This window comes from Lepidochelys kempii, chromosome 27 (assembly GCF_965140265.1).
Source record: "Lepidochelys kempii isolate rLepKem1 chromosome 27, rLepKem1.hap2, whole genome shotgun sequence".
Lineage (NCBI taxonomy): Eukaryota > Metazoa > Chordata > Testudines > Cheloniidae > Lepidochelys > Lepidochelys kempii.
The window spans coordinates 10,606,599-10,625,301 of NC_133282.1; the positions used below are offsets into that span (position 1 = coordinate 10,606,599).

Below are 18,703 nucleotides of genomic sequence, written 5' to 3' on the forward strand. Positions count from 1 at the left end.
CTTGTCAGGTAGGAATTGGGAGGGCCTCTGTCCAACAGCTTGTGTTGTCATTTAATCAGGTGCAAAGTGCTACCAAAGCCGAAGTCTGCACCCACTGGGACTGGTGAGAACATTACACACTCACTCTGGGCATAGTGAGTGAGCATTTCACACTTGCAAAATGACCCCTTCTTAAATGCTCTGCAGTGTGCTGCTGCTGTAACGCCATGCTGTGCCTCCTCCCCAGAGACAGTCGCATTTGGGTGATGGCCAAAGATGTTTTTCTCTGCAAGAGGGGCAACATTTTCCCAAAAGCTCAGGGCCTGCTTCTCAAGGGCTCCGTGCCCACGATGGGTGCCAGGCTAATAGGAGAGCTCAATGTGTGCCCGGTGAGCTGGATTCTTTGGAAAATCTGCCCACTTGGTTAGGTGCCTAACTGGGAGCTGAACTCTCCCAAGGAACCTGGGTCTGGTTTGCGAAGGGCATTGGGAAGCTCCGGGATGAAATACCACGTAGAAGTGTAAGCTGTGCCACTGGGACCCCACATGCTGGTGCTAGACCCACAGCCATACTCCATCACTAGGCCAGGCTTCCTGCGAGCAGTGTCGGAAGTGTCTCCCTCCCGCCGGGAGAAGCCTGAGCCTTTGCCACTCTTAGCTGCTAGAACAGAAGCAGCAAGTTTTGAAATCTCCTTCCTGACGATTAGCTGTATTTATTCCTTCCCAGCTGGTAAGGCTTGGAGTGAATGCGAATACCTTCCTTCTCCAGAAGAAAGGCTTCCCACCCAGCCCCCTCCCGCCTTCAGCAGTGCGAGTTCAGCCAGAGGAAGGGACAACGCTGTGGAGTTTCCTCTCCCAGAGATTGTTGTTGCGTTCAGGATGCAGGAAATGCCCTGTTGCTATTGTCCTGCTGCTGGCAGTGAGCGTAACCAGTGCAACTGTCGACCCAAACTTTGATCTTCCCTCGTAACTAAACTGAGCCAGCCGCAGCAATAGAGGGAAAGGACATTATAAGCAGCGGCACCCGAGGGTATCTGAAGAGCTACTCCTTCTTTTAAAAGGGCTTTCGGTGAGTGTATTCTCCCAGAGCCTGCCTTTCCTCCCAAAGCGCTATATCAGTGAGAATCATTTTACCCACCACTGCAATGCAGCCCCTTCTGAGGTGCAATGTGGCAGCTGTTTAAAAGCTGATGCCACATAGCAATTTAGGACAAGAAGCGCGAATGACCATTCCATTGAAAGCTTAAGGGGACTATTAGGGAGCAGGATGTGATTTCCCAAACTGCAATTTGGCCGGAACAATGGGGCTAACAATTCTACTTATCTGAAAACCATTGGGGGATCTTTAGTGGTCACAAGTGGTCAGGGCCTCAGGCCCCCATCTCATCATCCAAGCCACACTTTCAGCAGCCTCAAGAATGCCCCTCTGGCTTCACAGAAAGAGCACCAGCAGAGCCTAGAGGCCTCAGCCAGGATCAGGGTCCCATCCTTGTGCTGCGTACTGCATACCCGCATCATGAGAGTCAGTCCCTGCTGCAACGAGCCAACCACCTAAATAGACAGGAAGGGAAACAACTTGCTGGAGGTCACACAGCCAGCCAGTGGCAGAACCAGGAATAGAGACCAACTCTCCTAACTCAGCATCCTATCCAGCCGGACCTCCTGCTGGCTGAATACAATTCCAGGAGCACTTTGCGGGCTTCCTGGTCAACCCGAGGAACTGTATTCTCTGGAGATCTGAATGCTGCCGAAGTCAGTCCTATGGGGTGGAAGGGTAGGTGGGTCCCTGGCCCCTGGCTATGTGGGCTATGTTAGGAAGCTCCCAGCCTACAAAATGGTTCCCTGATCAAAAAGAGACCTAGACCGTGAGTGAGGCAGCTTTACGTGGCATAAGGCGAGGTGGCCACGCTGGGACGTAGGTGGATGGCAGGGGTGGATCGGCAGGGTGCTGCAGATCAGGCTGGTAAAGATGGGGAGTGGGTGTGAAAACTGGCAGAGAACTCGGGTGTCTTAGCAAAGAGCTGTGCGCAGGGGTGGGGGTGTAGAGCAGGACTGGAATAGCAGGGGGTGCAGGTCGAGCTGGGGGTGTACTGGCAGAGTGATGAATAGCAGGGTTGCTCTAGGTCAGGATCGAGTGGTATCGGTAGATTGTGGGGCGGGAAGGGAGCCTTTGCACAGCATCTGTCGGCCCTCTGCCAGCCACATTATTTGTCTGGCCCTGGGGATGGGCGTCCCTTGTTTTCGATAGATCCCATATGAGCCTGCCATGGTCTCGCTAAGGCTGCAGATTGTGTGTGGCAGGAGGGCTGACTCACGAAGCCAGGATCACTGACGGTGCTCGTTACACCGCATCACCATTCCTCACCTTGGGTCGCTGAGCCGTCTTTGGGAGATGCATGGCCTGGCTCCGTCTAACCAGTCAGATCGGCTCCCCTGTTTGCCCCTTATTTTAATGAGCAACTAACAATGCACTCCCACAGAAAAGCACCCTCCACCTTCATGAATTTACAGCCCCCCTTCTGCCAAGCCACATGCTCCCATACACTCCCCCCCAAACCATATGCAGGCCCAGCCTTCTTCCTCCACACACATTAAACTGCACAAGCCCAACGGCACACACAGCCACCCCCACCTGCATTCCCATTCACCCTCACAAGCTCACACACAAAATGACATGCACACAGAACCACGTACCAAAGTGACAGGAGCCTCAGAGGTGCTGCCAGTCCATAGGCAGGGTTTCCTCCGTTCTCTCCCTGTGCCTGAACTCTGACTGTAGTGCCCATGTGCTGAAGGAAGCCCTGATTCCACGTTCTTCAACCCCTAACATCTGCTTTTGCCTCCTCCCCCAGTACAACACCATCCTGAGCGAGATGGACAATATCTATTCCACTGCCAAGGTGTGTCCTCCAAACCAGACCACCAACTGCTGGGCTTTGGAGCCAGGTACGGTGCCTTCCCGTCCCAGCTGGGTGGGAGCCCTGAGCCCAATGACTCGTACTCCGTCGCTTTCTGAACTTCGAAGCTCCTTGCTCAGGAGGTGGGCCTGAGCCTGCAAGGTGCTGAGCGCCCTCAGCCTCTGCCGGAGACAATGGGAGCCGAGCGTGATCAGCACCGTCCAGATTTGGGCCCCTTCTCGAGGAGGCAAGAAAGCAGCCCAAAGCCTCTGGCTTGCTCAGTAGCCCCGATCCTAGTGGCACTAAAGTCCCTGGGAGTTTGGTCACTGACATCAGTGGAATTTGGAAGCTCTAAGCCAGTGTTGGTGGTTGAGGGGAAGGAAATCAGACTCCTCGGTTCAGCTGGGCAGGGAGGAATCCTCTCCCCTTCCCTGCAATATTGCACAAACGGCCGGGTATGTGATGGGCCTGTCGACACTTTCTCTGAAGTCTCAGGCGCTGACCACTCACCACAGGCAGGTGACAGGGTGAGGGGGTCCAGTGGCAGGCAGCTCCGACACGAGAGAGTCCTCCATGCCCCAAACCCAGGGTTGCCAGCTCCAGCTCAGGGGGGACTGGAAGGCGACACTGAACTGGAGATGGGACAAGGGCAGGAGAAAAGGGGTGTTAGGCTGCTCCTGGCGGGCGTTAGAGCCGACAAGCCTTCCTGCATCACAACCTCTGCTCCCTCCGGAGCCACACAATCCTGCTCCAGTTTCAGATGTCCAGCGCCCCGGAGAAGGGGGGGTGCTGTTTGGATCTGGGGTGTTTGTTCAGCATGTTACAGGCACCGGGGCTGCAGACACCCCACCATTCCCGTGGCTTTGGCCCATTGTGAAGCCAGGGCACTGTCTGGCACCCCGATGTTTGTGAGCGTTTGGCTCCAAGCTCAGGCCCGTCTCTGCTTGATCCGCGAGCGATAGAGAACCTGATGGGGGTTCACACCCCTCCCTCTGCCCCAGCCTGTGTCCGTGCAGCTGGGGATCTGCGCAGCCCTAGGAAATTGGGGAGACCTATTGTGGGTGGAAAGAAACTCCCCCTGCATGCCGCGAAAGCTGGCGTGACTCTGTCGTGTTTTTCTCTTTCATGCCTCAGAGATAACCAACACCATGGCCAACTCCCGCAGCTACAAGGAGCTGCTCTATGCCTGGGAGGGCTGGCACAGCTCAGCTGGAAACCCCCTGAGGCCCAAGTACGAGGAGTTTGTGACGCTGAGCAATGAGGCCTACAGGATGGACGGTGAGACATTGAGTCCGGTCTCCTGCTATTGCAGGCATCTCTGTCACCAAGCAGGGGGTGGGGGACGGGGGAGCCTCACAAACCAGCCCCAAGCTCAGAAACACCTGATGAAGGACAATCGCTCCTCCTGGGGTCAGGAGCACTGTTCCCTCTAAGCTGTGCGCATTTGCGTGCGCACACAGATCCTAAACCCCGTGCACACGACAAAACAATGCACGCACAACAATTTGCACAGAAGAAATTTTTTGCGCACACGGCCTGTCAAACATTAGAGGGAACCTTGGTCAGGAGGCATGTCTGTCCCACGCCCACGGCACAGCATTGCATGAGGAGTGCATTCAAGGAGTTAGTCGCCTCTTGCCCGGGTGTAAATGAGGAGCCGATGGAACCCCGCTGGTGGAAGTGAGAGGAAAGTCGAGCCCTGCAAGTTCTGCACCTTCTCGTGCCACATCTGATGCTGGGCAACGCAGGAGACAGGATGCCAGCCTTGACGGCCATGGGTCCATTTCAGCATGGCAGCCCCTGTGCACTGGGGGCAGTAGCTGGGCCTCAGTTTCCTCATTGCTGGTGCATTCTTGCTCAGCTACACATCAGTAGGGTTCCCACAGTGAAATGTAAGTGAGATCAGACTTTGGTCCACAGCGCAAGGTCCCTGGGTCTGGCCAAGCTCTGCTCGGAGCAGGGCCTGAGAGTGTGCAACAAAGGAAACCTCGGGGCTGCTCTAGCCTGGGCCTAGCAGAGTTCTGGACATGCCCCCTTTCCTCTGACCACACCCCCTTTCCTCTGGCCACGCCCCTGATCAGTAAGGCCTGGAGAATGAGCGGGGATGTCGTGCTGGCTCTGTACCAGCTGGGGATTCCCCCCTGTCCCCAGCTGGCAGCTCACCTGGAGGAGCAGGCGTCCCTACCCACTGGGCACAGGGCCTCTCTCAGCCTTTCATGCATCCCTCCAGCAGGCATCCTTGCTCCCCCAGGGATGATTTTGTGCAGAAAGGCAAGGAGGGGCGGTCCCCGAACTGCTGTCCCTGCCAAGACGCTGGAGTTCACTGCTGTTGGCCCTGTGCTCTCTGTTGCCAGGTTTCAAGGATACTGGCGCTTACTGGCGCTCCTGGTACGACTCGCCCACTTTTGAGGACGATCTGGAGGAACTCTACCACCAGCTGGAGCCCCTCTACCTGAACCTCCACGCCTTTGTCAGGAGGAAGCTGTACGAACACTACGGCCCCAAGTACATCAACCTCCAGGGCCCCATCCCTGCTCATTTACTGGGTAAGTGGGCATAAGGCAGGGCCTGTGCCCGCTGGGAAGGGACGCCCGCCTCTCCCACTCCTGGGTGCGAAGGCAGTAGCTGCCTCAGGAGGATGGGGTGCCCATGCAGATCTGGCAGCAGTGCAAGCTGACGTGTGCTAAGGAAATTGAGGGAGGTGGGGGGAATGGACATGAGGTCAGCAACAGGGAGGGGGAATTGTGGAGCGTTTGGGTAGCAGTGGGAGGCTGGATTCGGGGCAGGCAGCTGCAGCCCTATGTGCCCAGCTCTGGATACCACATGTGCAAGGAACGCTGTACTCCGGGGGGAGTTGTTGGCAGCCGGGATCGAACCCAGGGCCTCTGAATCTAAAGACACAAGCCTCCCCTGCCTGATCTAAACAATCAAGCTCTGCCTGTGTCCCAGCTGCCCCCAGAGCAGGACAGCGCACCCTGCCGAGGGGGTTACATACACGCCCTGCACACGGTCCACACCAGCTCCTTCCCTGCCCCAGCAGAGCTCGGGAGATGCTGGGCGTAGCAGGGGCCGCTCTGCACTGAGCTCCCCATCAACGCAGAATGAGGCCCAAGGGCTCCTGTGGGATTGATGGGCCCCCATCACACGTGGGGCTGTGGCAGATCCTACACACTGAGGTTCTGCCTTGGCATTAAAGATCTCCAGGGCACTTTCTCTAAGAGAGGAGACTTCCCAGCGCCTGCCACTTCTGCGTGCTCTTGAGCTGCCATCCTCGACTCCAGCGGTGGCTGCATTTCCACAGTGCTGCCTGCCCAGGGTTTGCAGAGTGCTTTGAGCCGTAACGTGTTCTCAGATTAGCCCATCACTGCGTGACGCTCACTCATGCTGGTGGCCCCTGACAATCAGGCCATGTGAGCAGCACAGCTGCTCGAGCTGGAAGCATATTGTTCTCAGTCTGTTATCAGCCCAGAGCAGCTGCTCAAGGCAGTTCCAGATCTCCCCAAAGGGAGGAAAACAGCAGAGGGAACAACCCAAACAAACCCCAGGATCAGGTCTGACCAGTCAGCGCTGGGAGGAATTCCCAGATATTTATCCCTGCAACAGATTCCTCCACGCACCCGTGCGCGCTAATTACATGGCTTTGAAGTTGAATTTATGCCAGGCGATTGATTGGCGGGGGTTGGGGGGGAGCACGAGGGAATGGGAAATGCTTGGAGCCAAGCTCTGTGCACGAGGTTGCATAGACTGTCACGAACCACCCTGCATGCAGTAGCTATGGCAGGGCACCACAGCGCCTTCCCAAGGGCTGGCAAATGGTTAGGAAATCAGATAGTTGCAAAGATCCTGGTAGAGGGCATCTGATCCCACCCCACCGCCATGGCCCCATCTCCTCCCTCACCTGCTGGCATCAGTAACTCGCACTTCCGTAGTGCCCATCATCCGAAGAGCTTCCCGCACTTTTCCCAGCCCCGTCGCCAGGCAAGCGTCCTCCCTGCTGTACAGAGGTGTGAAAAGGAGTCACGGAGCCGGGCAGTGATTTGCCTGGGGATCACCCAATGAGTCAATGGCGGGGCAGGCAACGGAGCCTGGGAGTGCTCTGACTGTTGGACAGCGCTTCCTCTTATTGCAGCTAGAGACAAGGAAAGGAGACCTCTCCGTGTCTCCAGCTCCAAAAGGTGCTGAAACGAGGGAGGAAAGTCAAGGAGCCGTCACATACCTTCTCCCAGACGAGCCCCTGCTGTGCTCCAAAGCTCCCTTTCTCCAGGGATGCTCCAGTAGGCTTGTAGGTGGCCATCTGTCCTGCTCCTTGGAGGAAAGTGTGCTGATGGGCCCTGAGCTCTCTGCTACGTCTAGAGGCAGCCAGAGGTGGTTCACAGGAACAGCTGCCTGCTGTAGCAAACCCCTGAGCTGTGCTGTTCTCTCTCCAGGCAACATGTGGGCCCAGCAGTGGAACAATATCTATGATATGATGGTCCCCTTCCCGGGCAAACCCAACCTGGACGTCACCAGCGCCATGGTGGAGCAAGTAAGAACCTGGTGGCCATTCGCTGCGGGTGTTTAGCCTCTTGCCTCGAAGCCTAACATAGGGCTTGAGTGCTGGGGATTGTGGGTAGAGGCAGGTAAATCACCCCGCAAGAGACGAGGACGCCTGCCTGCTGCCCATGGGGCGGTTTGCAGAGCGCTGCCCGTAGCGATGAGCCGCGTCGCTCCTGGAGGGGCCGTGCTGAGCCTGGCATGTTTTACCCCATAGAACATCTCTCATCCAAACTGCATCCCCCTCACCGCCTGGCCGGAGGCATAGGAGGAGACACTCTGAGGCCAGAAGGGACCACAGTGGTCACCTCATCTGACTGCCTGCACAGCACAGACCAGGGGACTTCCCTGCATTGGTTCCTGCTTGAACGAGAGCAGATCTTTTAGTAAAACATCCAGCTTGGATATTCAAATTCCCAGTGATGCGGGGTGCAGGGCTCATGGGAGTGATCTTAGCACCATCAGCCCAAGGCCAACAGCAGAGGGAGAAAGAGAGGGGGGGCTTCCCTTCTGTGGTCACTGCTCCCAGGGGAAACTCACGACCGCAAACCATTTTCAAGTGGCAACAGCCTCCAGGTCTGAGCCCAGGGCGAAACTAATTTTCTGGGGAAGGGCTGATAAAAAGGCTGCCAACTTGGACAAATCTGCTTTGACCGCCCTTCCAGAATCTCTTAGGCAAGATCCAGTGAAGGAACGTTACTCGGTGCGCACAGCGAGGGAACAGAATGGGTCCAATTCCTCCTGGGTGCAGCAGCTGTGTTGCAGTCCAGGAGACTGGACCCCGGGAGGAATTTGACCCAAGAAAGAGAAAAAAGCGAGGGAAGGGCTGAGAGGAAATGGAAAAGGGAGGGAAGACGGGGAAGGTAAGCAGCAGGGTGTGAGTGAGAGATTTCTTCTTGGGCAGACAGAGAGACTCCTGGCAGCTGGACCCACTGAGCCTTGCTGGTGTCCCAAAGGAAAGCTCCAGGGTCCCCAGCTTGCATCACCATGGGCCACTCACATGCTCTCAGCCCAGTCGGGAGCAGTTAATGGGAGATTCTTCTGCACGGCTTGTGTCTCCGGCTCCCCGGGGAACCTCTGGCTCTGCTCAACCTCTGGCTCTGCCACAGGCCCTGCCCCTGCCCCACCCCTTCCCACCCCATCCCCTGAGCCTGCCATGCCCTCGCTCCTCCCTCCTCCCCCTGAGAGCCTCCTGCACGCCATGAAACAGCTGATGGGGAGGGAAGAGGAGGCGCTGATCGGCGGGGCTGCTGGTGGGTGGGAGGTGCTGGGAGTGGGGGGAGCTGATGGGGGGCTGCTGACGTATTACTGTGGCTCTTTGGCGATGTAGATTGGTAAATTCTCGCTCCTTCTCAGGCTCAGATTGGCCACCCCAGGGGTAGAGGGTTAACAATCCACCCAGTGGGCCTGATTTGTCAATGCCCTGCACGTCCTGTCATCATTTGCACCAGTGTGGGGGGAAAAACCACCAGTCCGGTTTGCACTAATGCAAATGGCTGCCCGAGGCTCCGGGCTGCAGGGAGAGGAGCCTGATTTGTTTAGTGTCCTGCTGCTGGCATCCTCTTAGCTACCAGCATCTCTCGGGCTGCCCTGCCTTGGTGTATCTCAGCAGCCTCACGCAGGTATTGCGCCTCCCTTAAGAGCCATCTCTCAGAGCGGGGGGCATAGGCGCAGACTCTGTGGGTGCTCCATCCACTGGCAGCCAAGCTCCCCTCAACCCCTGCCCCACCTCCTTCTCCTCCCCTGAGCGCGCCTCCACCTACCCTCCAGTGTTTCCCGCCCGGCCGCTGCCAAACAGCTGTTTGGCAGCATTAGCAAGCTCCGGGAGGGAGGGGGAGGAGCGGGAACATGGCACGCTCAGGGGAGGAGGCAGGGAAGAGGCAGGGCTGGGGCGGGGATTTGGGGAAGGAGTTGGAATGGGGGCGGGGCAGGGGCATGGCCTCATTGAAGGGGTGGGGGTGGGGGTCGAGCACCCACGGGAAAGAGGGGAGGTCGGCGCCTATGGTGGGGGGGGCACTGGTGGGGTAGCGCAGGGGAGCTGCCCCACTGTATCTCTCCTGGGGATCGGCAGAACGCCCTGTTCTCCAGGGCTGTGAACCTGGCCCCCTTCGCCACTCCTTGGGAGAAGACCTGACCCTCCCACGGCTGAGGCTTGCGCTGCATGACTGGCCCGGGAGCGTCCCGGCCCCAGGCGGCCTCCTCCTGGCTCGTGTAACGATGGCTTCCCTCGGCTCTGCTTGTCCAGAACTGGAACGCTACGCACATGTTCCGGGTCTCCGAGGAGTTCTTCACCTCGCTGGGGCTGCTGGGGATGCCGCCGGAGTTCTGGGAGAAGTCCATGCTGGAGAAGCCGGCGGACGGGCGGGAGGTGGTGTGCCACGCCTCCGCCTGGGACTTCTACAACCGCAAGGACTTCAGGTGTGTGGGGGCGGGAGGCCAGGCCCCACTGGAGAGAGAGGCTGGGGAGCCTCTTGACTCCACGCACAGCCTGGGGACGAGGGCCACGAGAGCGCTGCAAGGAATCTGGCGGGTGGGAGGGAGCTGAGTGTGCCACCTGCCAGGGGACACGTCCCTTTACCTCAGTTTCCCAGCCCAGCCCCACCTCTGCTTTCTTCCTAGCAGCTCCTGAGATAGGAGTTAGGCCTGGTCAACACATACTGGCATAGCTATGTCGGTCAGGAGCATGAGCCCCCCCGCCCGCACCTTTTAGCCATGTAACTATGCCGGCAGCCCCCCAAAGGTGACCTCCCTGCACCTCCTAGCCACGTAACCATGCCAGAAACCCCCCAGTGTGACCCCCTCCTGCACCTCTTAGCCACAGAACCATGCCAGCAGAAACTGCCCCCCCCACATCTCCTAGCCACAGAACCATGCCAGCAGAAACTGCCCCCCCACATCTCCTAGCCACATAACCATGCCGGCAAGCCCCCGAGGGTGACACATCCCCCCCACGCCTCCTAGCCATGTAACCATGCCAGCAGAAACTGCCCCCCCATCTCCTAGCCACAGAACCATGCCAGCAAGCCCCCGAGGGTGACACATCCCCCCCACGCCTCCTAGCCATGTAACCATGCCAGCAGAAACTGCCCCCCCCCCACATCTCCTAGCCACATAACCATGCTGGCAAGCCCCCGAGGGTGACACATCCCCCCCACGCCTCCTAGCCATGTAACCATGCCAGCAGAAACCGCCACCCACCCCCCCCACATCTCCTAGCCACAGAACCATGCCGGCAAGCTCCCGAGGGTGACACATCCCCCCCACACCTCCTAGCCATGTAACCATGCCAGCAGAAACCGCCACCCACCCACCCCCCCCACATCTCCTAGCCACATAACCATGCTGGCAAGCCCCCGAGGGTGACACATCCCCCCCACGCCTCCTAGCCATGTAACCATGCCAGCAACCCTCCCCCCGCCCTCAGTAGAGATGCAGCAATGTGGGGTGGGGGGGGTTCTCTCTGCATAGCTAACGTGTTCCCATCCCGGCAGAACTCCTTCTCCCATCCAGCTTAGCAGCCCATGTTCTCCCCTCTCCACCGACACCACCTGCCGGAGTCCCCCTTTGCACTGACCCTCGCCAGCACCCTAGGGTCTCTTCTGTGCTGCTGTGAGCATCCGTTACTGGGGGGAGCAAGGAGGGAGCAATAGGAGGGTGTTCTCCATCCCCCCAGTGTTCCCAGCAGGGGTGGGGGGTTGTGCGGGCTGCTGACTGTCCCTGCCCCACGGAGTATGTTGCTTCCCACCTGCCAGGGGCTAGCAGGCTCCCTCCCTCCCTCCCGGGGCTGTGTGTATCCCAGCAGGGGGAGCAGGCAGGTCAAGCCCTCCTCAGTGCAAAGGGCGCGTGTGGACAGGACTCTGCCCCTCGCCCTGCAGGATCAAGCAGTGCACCACAGTCACCATGGAGCAGCTCTTCACGGTGCACCACGAGATGGGGCACGTCGAGTATTACCTGCAGTACAAGGACCAGCCGGTCACCTTCCGCAGCGGGGCCAACCCTGGCTTCCACGAGGCCATCGGCGACGTCATGAGCCTGTCGGTCTCCACCCCCGGGCATCTCCAGAAGCTTGGGCTCCTCAGCCAAGTCACCCAGGATGCAGGTACCAGCGGGGACATGCCCCCAAGGCACCGGGAACCAGATACCTCCTCTGGACAGGGGGTGGGGTGGGTAGGGGGCTGCAGCATGAGCTGAGATCTGCAGGGAGGAAAGCGCCAGGGCCCTGGTATGGCTGCTCTGAACCAGGGCACCTTCCACACACTCTCCCCTGCCTCCGGCATGCAAGTTGCTAACTCTGCCATTCATGCCCAAGTGTGTCTTTAGGCTGGAGTGGTTTGGGCTCCCCACTGTCATCACACCCCCAGCTGCCCAGTCCCTCCAGCTCTTGTGTTGCACGTTGGCTGGTCCAGGAGAGCATCTGAGTCCAGAGTTAGCTCTGAGGGGATTTTCTGAGTGCTTCTAGCCATCGTCACTCCTTGCCTGGGGGCTGCTCTCCGTGCTGGTGCAGCTCATACATCCCAGACTGGTGCATTTATTTTTACTCACACCTAGCACTTGTGGGGCATTCTTAAATCGAGAGATCTCAGAGCACTTCCCAAAGGGCGTGAGTATCATTATCACTGTTTGACGAATGGAGAAACTAAGGAACAGCGAGGTTAAGTGACGTGATCAGGGTTATATGGCACGTCTGTGGCAGAGCTTGGACAAGACCCTGGCAGCTGTGGCTTACAGGCCCTTCGTGCTAACCTCCCATGGCAGCACCTGAAAGTAATGGCCCTAGGTCCTCAGCTGCTGTAAAATTGGCCTAACTCCATTGACTTCAGTGGAGCTATACCAGCTTACACCAGATGAGGCTCTGGACCCAGGTGTCCAGAGACGCGGGCAGCGGAGAGGGGCCATGAGTCTAAGGAACCCAGCCAGCATCCTCCTGACCAACAGCAGGGCAGTTGTTCACTTCCCCTTCCAAAGAATGAACCTTCCCCCGTCCCGCAATCCTGCTCCAGCCAAAGACCTGTTTGGGCTGAGATTTGGGGCTCGCCTGGTTCTGAAGCCATGGGCACTTGCCCACCCTGCAGCCCTGGGAACTGCTCGCTGAGGGGCAGGCTCCTTTAAATAACCCAGCCAAAGGCTGCACCGGCAGGTCCAGGCTTTTCGGTGAGGCGAGCGTCTTTGTGGGGCGGAGGAGAAGTGCGTGAGCTAATGTGATGACGGGAAGCCGCAGCAAAGGTCACCTGCAATTAGCTTCTTCTGATGAGAGCGGACGATTTGCCACTCAGGGGGAGGGTAGCCGGGGCTACACGGGTGGCTGCTGCGGCTGATCCTATTGCTAGGCTGGGATCTCCGAGGCTAGCACCCACCCTGTGCACTGGGTCAGCAAGGGGAGCAAGGCGTCAAACGCTGGGACCCAGGAAGCTCTTACTCAGGGAAAACTGACCCTGGGCCTGAGCCCGCTGGCTCCCTGGGGGTTGTGGGTGCTCAGCACTTCTCGGGTTCAGGCCCATGAACGTCAATGGACATTTTGCCTGAGCAAAAACAGAATAGGGACTTGTGGATTATTTGTCCTTAAGATTTGAATGACCACGGGTCCGAGTCTGATCTCGCTTATTCGGATGCAAAGCAAGAGTCATCACGCGGCCGGAAGAGCCTTGGGAGTTTCAAACCAGTGCAAGTGCAGAGGTTTTGAAAGGGGCCTCAAACTAGCCTCCAGCTTTGGAGTGTAATTGCATGGATCCGATTGCAGGAGCAGGCTGGTGCCCAGACACCGAGATGCCATTGTCTTCACCCCTGAAGGACTCCCACGGCAACACCCCTGGGTGCTGAATCGCAGGCTGGCTTGGGAACCGGGGCTCTGTGCCTCGTTTGCTTTGAAGCAAACCCTTCTCCCTGCCAACAGAACAGAGCTCCCCTTGCAGAGCTGTTCCTGGTTTCTTTCTGGAATCTGGATCTTGCAGCCAAGCAAGCCTATTTCCAAGGAGAAGTCAGCTCTCTGGGCTGGGTTTCATGCTCAGTGAATTCCTCTTAGGCCCGGGCCAGCTGTCTGAGTGAAAGTGACTAGTTTCTGCTGGAGAAAGGCAAGGCTGGAAAGGCTCTGTCCTGGAGCTGGGCTTTAACCGGCCCACGTGTTGAGCCAGATGGCACCAGGTTGAGCCAAACGCATTTTGGAAACTGCTGCTGCAAGCCAGCGGCTGCTTCGCAGGGGACAAAGTGTTCTTGGGATCGTATTTATGCTGATGATTATGAATCCGGTCTGGAGCCCTGTCAGCGCACCTCCATCCTGGCCTGAAACGTCGGGACAAAAATCGTTTCGGGTCGAACAAACTTTTATTTTGAAGGGGTTGGGGAAAAAATCAAATAAAATGGACGTAAAATTTGAAACCAAAAGTCGTTTTGACTGGAAAAAGCAGCGTTTTTCGGTTTTCTCTTTTTCCGGCTGAAACAATTTGGCAGATTTGGCGTGAATTGCCACAATGCTTTGGGGGACCCGACAATGCGTTGGGTGTTTTCGTTGGGGAAAAAATAAAAGTTTTGTCAAAAAAATATCACCCCATTCTAGTCAGGAGAGCCGGGGAGGAGCGTCTAGTGAGGTGACTGCTGAAGGAAAGGGGCACATTGTGTCACAATGCCATTTTAGCTTGCCCCCGCAGACCTTCCTGCTCCTCTGGCCAACTAAGGAAGCTGCCTGGGCACAATTCCCACTGCAGGGGTCCGGGGGCTCTTTCCAGGAAGCCTGGACTAATGTCTGCATCCCCCCAGGTCCCTTCCCTGCTTCACTCCGGCTCTGTTTCTTGCAGAGAGTGACATCAACTACTTGCTGAAAATGGCCTTGGAGAAGATTGCCTTTCTCCCCTTCGGTTACCTCATCGACCAGTGGCGCTGGAATGTCTTCAGTGGCCGCACCCCCCCTAGCCGCTACAACTATGACTGGTGGTATCTGAGGTAAAGGGCACGCTGGTGTGAATGCACACACACATGTGGTTGATGAACATGTGTGTGCATGCGTGTTTCTTCCCACACAGGTGTGTGTGGGTGTGCACCTGTGCGCCCATGGGTGTGAGCATAAGTGAACATGCATGTGTGAAGCGTGAATAGTTTTGTGCTGTTTCTGGTTTGAAAGATGCACCGTGCAAACAGATGGTGATTGCTTGTGAGTTGACCGGATTAGTTCACCCTCGGCCCCAGCATGGGCTGAAATGAATAGAGACAGTGTAGTTGCAATTTTACCCTTGAGAATGGGCTGGGACAAATGTGGCTGGAGAAAAGAAGAAACTGACCCAAATGTCAGTCCCGAACCTTTCATTGATGTGGCTAGGTCAGGTGCCTTTGGGCAGCCATTGTGGCCACCTTTGCACTCGTGCATCCTGGTTGGGATCGGAAGGGGAGGAACCTTGTGACCAACGGGGAATACCAGAAATCTAACAAGAGAACATGTTCTTAGCTTTGGGACCAGGCCAATACTCTGGTAAATGAATGGATGGATGGATAGGTATGTATGTGGGTGGGTGGATGGGTGGGTGTATATGTGGGTAGGTGGGTGAATGGATAGGTATGTATGTGGGTGAGTAGGTGGATAGATAGATGGGTATGTGGGTGGGTGGATGGATACGTGTATATGTGGATAGATGGATGGGTATGTTTGTGCGAAGATGGATGGGTGTGTTGGTGAGTGGATGGATGGGTATGTGGGTGGGTGGATAGGTGGGGGAGTGTATATGTGGATAGATGGATGGGCATGTGGGTGGGTGGGTGGATGGATGGATGAGTAGGTGGGTGGGTGTATATGTGGATAGATAGATGGGTATGTGGGCGGGTGGATGGATACGTGTATATGTGGATAGATGGATGGGTATGTTTGTGCGAAGATGGATGGGTGTGTTGGTGAGTGGATGGATGGGTATGTGGGTGGGTGGATGGGTGGGGGAGTGTATATGTGGATAGATGGATGGGCATGTGGGTGGGTGGGTGGATGGATGGAAGAGTATGTGGATGGATGGACAGGTGTATATGTGGATAGATGGACGGGTGGATGGGTGGATATGTGGATAGATGTATGGGTATGTTTGTGCGAAGATAGATTCATGGATGGATATGTGGGTGAGTGGGTGTCTGGATGGATGGGGGGGTGTATATGTGGATAGATGGATGGGTATGTGGGTGGGTGGATGGATGGATGGATGGATGGATGGATGGGTATATATGTGGATGGATGGATAGATGAATATGTGAGTGGTGCATGGGTGTATATGTGGACAGAGGGACGGATGTTTGGGGGGTGGATGGATAGAAATATCTGAAATTAAGCCCCAGACACGTTCAGGGCTGTTCATCACTATAGCTTCCCCTCTTCCTTCTTCTTGTTTCCTCTTTACTATGCACACACCGGGGGGGGGGGAGGGGCTCATGTGTCCGATTCTTTCAGGCCCCTGCTAATGCCGTTCATTTTGTCCCCCAACCCCTTTGTTTTACAGAACTAAATATCAGGGCATCTGTCCTCCCATTGCAAGGAACGAAACCAACTTTGACCCTGGTGCAAAGTATCACATCCCTGGCAACACCCCCTACATCAGGTACTTCGTGACTTGCTTCTCGGACCACTGGCATGTGCGGGTGCGCTGGGCCAATCCACCAGCCTGAATTTGACGAGGCTGCACTCTAGTCCTTTGTGGCACGTTTATCTGTATCACAAAAGCCACAGGAAGTGGCTGCAGCTTGCTGTGTGGATCAGGCAGCGTCCTCCAGACCCGCAGCGAGGGGCACCTACAGGTCATACCTATCTGTCTCTCCGGCTGGGAGTTCTGTAGGCCAGGATAGTGGCCCACTGGCAAAGCTGCGTGGGACCCTGCACTGGAATAATAAGGGGTGAACTATGCCATGTACTAGCTAAGCTGATGCGTGGCAGGGCCCCAGTGAGCCTTAAAATTAGTGACAGTTCCTGGAGACTCTCATATACAGCCTGGGTAACCTAAAGTTATTCGATGCTATTGCCCCTGATACTCACAATGTTTGTAATGGCACAACACATAGAATCACCATCGGCAGAGCAGTGTGGGGAGCCCAGGTTTGCAATGACAGGGGGTGCTGTGGGTCAGGACTGGGGTACAGCACAGTGTGGGGAACCCAGCTCTGCAGCGTCAGGAGACCAGAGTACAGGGCAGTGACGGTGAAATGTACACAGTGCTTCTGTCTGATCCCAGTGCTGTCTCTCGTCTCCTCCCCTTTGTCAGCACAAAAACCCCTGGTCGGACTCTGAAACAGCCTAATCGCACCAGTCACCATCGGGGCCCTTTATTGTTCAGGGCCTAGAATGATTCCAAAGATGTGAAGAATGTAAATGGCAGGAGGCAAAAGTACTGGGGCTGGTCTCTCTCCCCCATTCCCATGCAGCCAGTTTAAAACAAACGAAAGGAAGTATTTCTTCACACAACGCAGTCAACCTGTGGAACTCCTTGCCAGAGGATGTTGTGAAGGCCAAGACTATAACAGGGTTCAAAAAAGAACTAGATAAATTCATGGGGGATAGGTCCATCAATGGCTATTAGCCAGGATGGACAGGAATGGTGGCCCTAGCCTCTGTTTGCCAGAAGCTGGGAATGGGCAACAGTGGATGGATCACTCGATGATGACCTGTTCTGTTCATTCCCTCTGGGGCACCTGGCACTGGCCACTGTTGGAAGACAGGATACTGGGCTAGATGGACCTTTGGTCTGACCCAGTATGGCCGTTCTTATGTTATTATGGCACTTGCTTTCTTCACAGGTATTTTGTGAGCTTTATTCTGCAGTTCCAGTTTCACAAGGCCCTGTGCCAAGCTGCCAATCACACCGGCCCCTTGCACACCTGTGACATCTACACATCTAAAGAGGCAGGAGCGAAACTCGGGTGAGAGCCGAGGGAGGTTTTGGGAAAGAAGGGGGTGAGCTGCTCAGCCCGGAGCCCCAACCCTAGCAGGGTGGTTAGAAAGGACCACAAGAGGTCACAAAAGGCATGGCGGGCGGGGTGTCTTCATTCTCCACTAGCCTCTCTCATTGGTTCCCTCTGAAGCATCTGGCACTGGCCACTGTCAGAAGACATGAGATTGGGCTAGAGGGACCGTTGGTCTGAGCCAGAATGGCTGTTCTTATGGGATCAGTGCATCGGTTCATCTGGGGGATATATGATGGCCTTGCTCCCTACAGGCTGGAGGTCCAGGAGGCTGTCAGTCCCTACACTAGGACTAGCTGGAGATTAGCCTTTAGCTCAAGTGGTAGTGTGGCTGTTTTAAACGCCTGAATCCCTGTTCAAGTCCCAGCTAAGGGCACGTTCTCCATACAGGGATGGGTGCCCTCTGTGAAAGTGGCAGGGATGTGTGTAAAGACTTTACTTTCTGCAAAGCCAGCACTAATGTAAGTTGATGCAACTCCAGGCCTGAACGAAGCCCAAAAACAGAAGGTCCAGCTGTCCAATTTTTAAAGACACCTAAGTGATTTAGGGGCCTGGGTGTCATTTTCCAAAGTGACTTAAGCACATGGTGAGAAGAGATGCTCCTCTGAGCCTGGGGTGGCCAGTTGATCCCCTGAAGCCTGAGAATCGATTGCCCATAACACTGGCTGCAGTGACTCAGGACAGACTGTTAGGAAGCCGGGCACAAACCCCAAACTGACTGTGAGTTCTACACTTAAAGCTCATCAACCAATTACCAAGTGTGAACTCCTCAGGCACTAATAACAACATATGCATGGAGTCACAGACAGTCCCCTTCGACACCCCCACCCACCTCACCACCCAGGTGAAGATACTTTTGTGACAGATGGTCCCTTATGCCAAGAATCACAGCAATATTCAGGTTAGTCTCAGTCTCAAAGGACCAGTCACTTACCCCAGGTCAATTGCACCTTAGCTCTCACACTAAAGACAACACTTGTAGCCAATATTATAATAAACTATATAAAGATTTATTAAGTTGGAAAAGGAAATTAGAGAGTTATTTACAAGGTTAAAGCAGGTAAATATATATAAACAAATCAGTTACAATCAAGTTTCAAAAGGTAATAGAAGTTCTATAATCAGCAAGCTGTATATGTCCTTTAGAGCTAACCCAGGGTAAGCAGCTGGGAAACTCTTGCTTATGTCTAGAAAACCCTTGCGCCCCAGCATCCAAGCAGCATAGAGATACCAGGTTCCTTTTGTTTTGGGTTTTTATCCCCTTCCTGCCATGTGCTCTGAGCTGCGAACTCAGCTGATCAGAGGAATCCACTTACAGGACTCATCTTCATGGGAAGGAGGACAGAACAATGAAGTATTTTGTCCTCTTTAATGTCCCAC

General features: G+C 55.8%; 1 protein-coding gene across 1 annotated transcript in view; it reads left to right on the forward strand.

Moving 5' to 3' along the window:
* Nucleotides 1–18,703, forward strand: part of ACE (angiotensin I converting enzyme) — a 57,812-nt gene that overhangs the window by 21,534 nt on the left and 17,575 nt on the right. Inside the window, exons 3-11 of the mRNA XM_073326207.1 lie at nt 2,831–2,924; nt 4,010–4,153; nt 5,230–5,421; nt 7,303–7,400; nt 9,654–9,826; nt 11,284–11,507; nt 14,197–14,341; nt 15,871–15,969; nt 17,159–17,281. Of these exons, the coding sequence (XP_073182308.1) occupies nt 2,831–2,924; nt 4,010–4,153; nt 5,230–5,421; nt 7,303–7,400; nt 9,654–9,826; nt 11,284–11,507; nt 14,197–14,341; nt 15,871–15,969; nt 17,159–17,281 (1,292 nt within the window). The remainder of the gene's footprint in view (nt 1–2,830; nt 2,925–4,009; nt 4,154–5,229; nt 5,422–7,302; nt 7,401–9,653; nt 9,827–11,283; nt 11,508–14,196; nt 14,342–15,870; nt 15,970–17,158; nt 17,282–18,703) is intronic.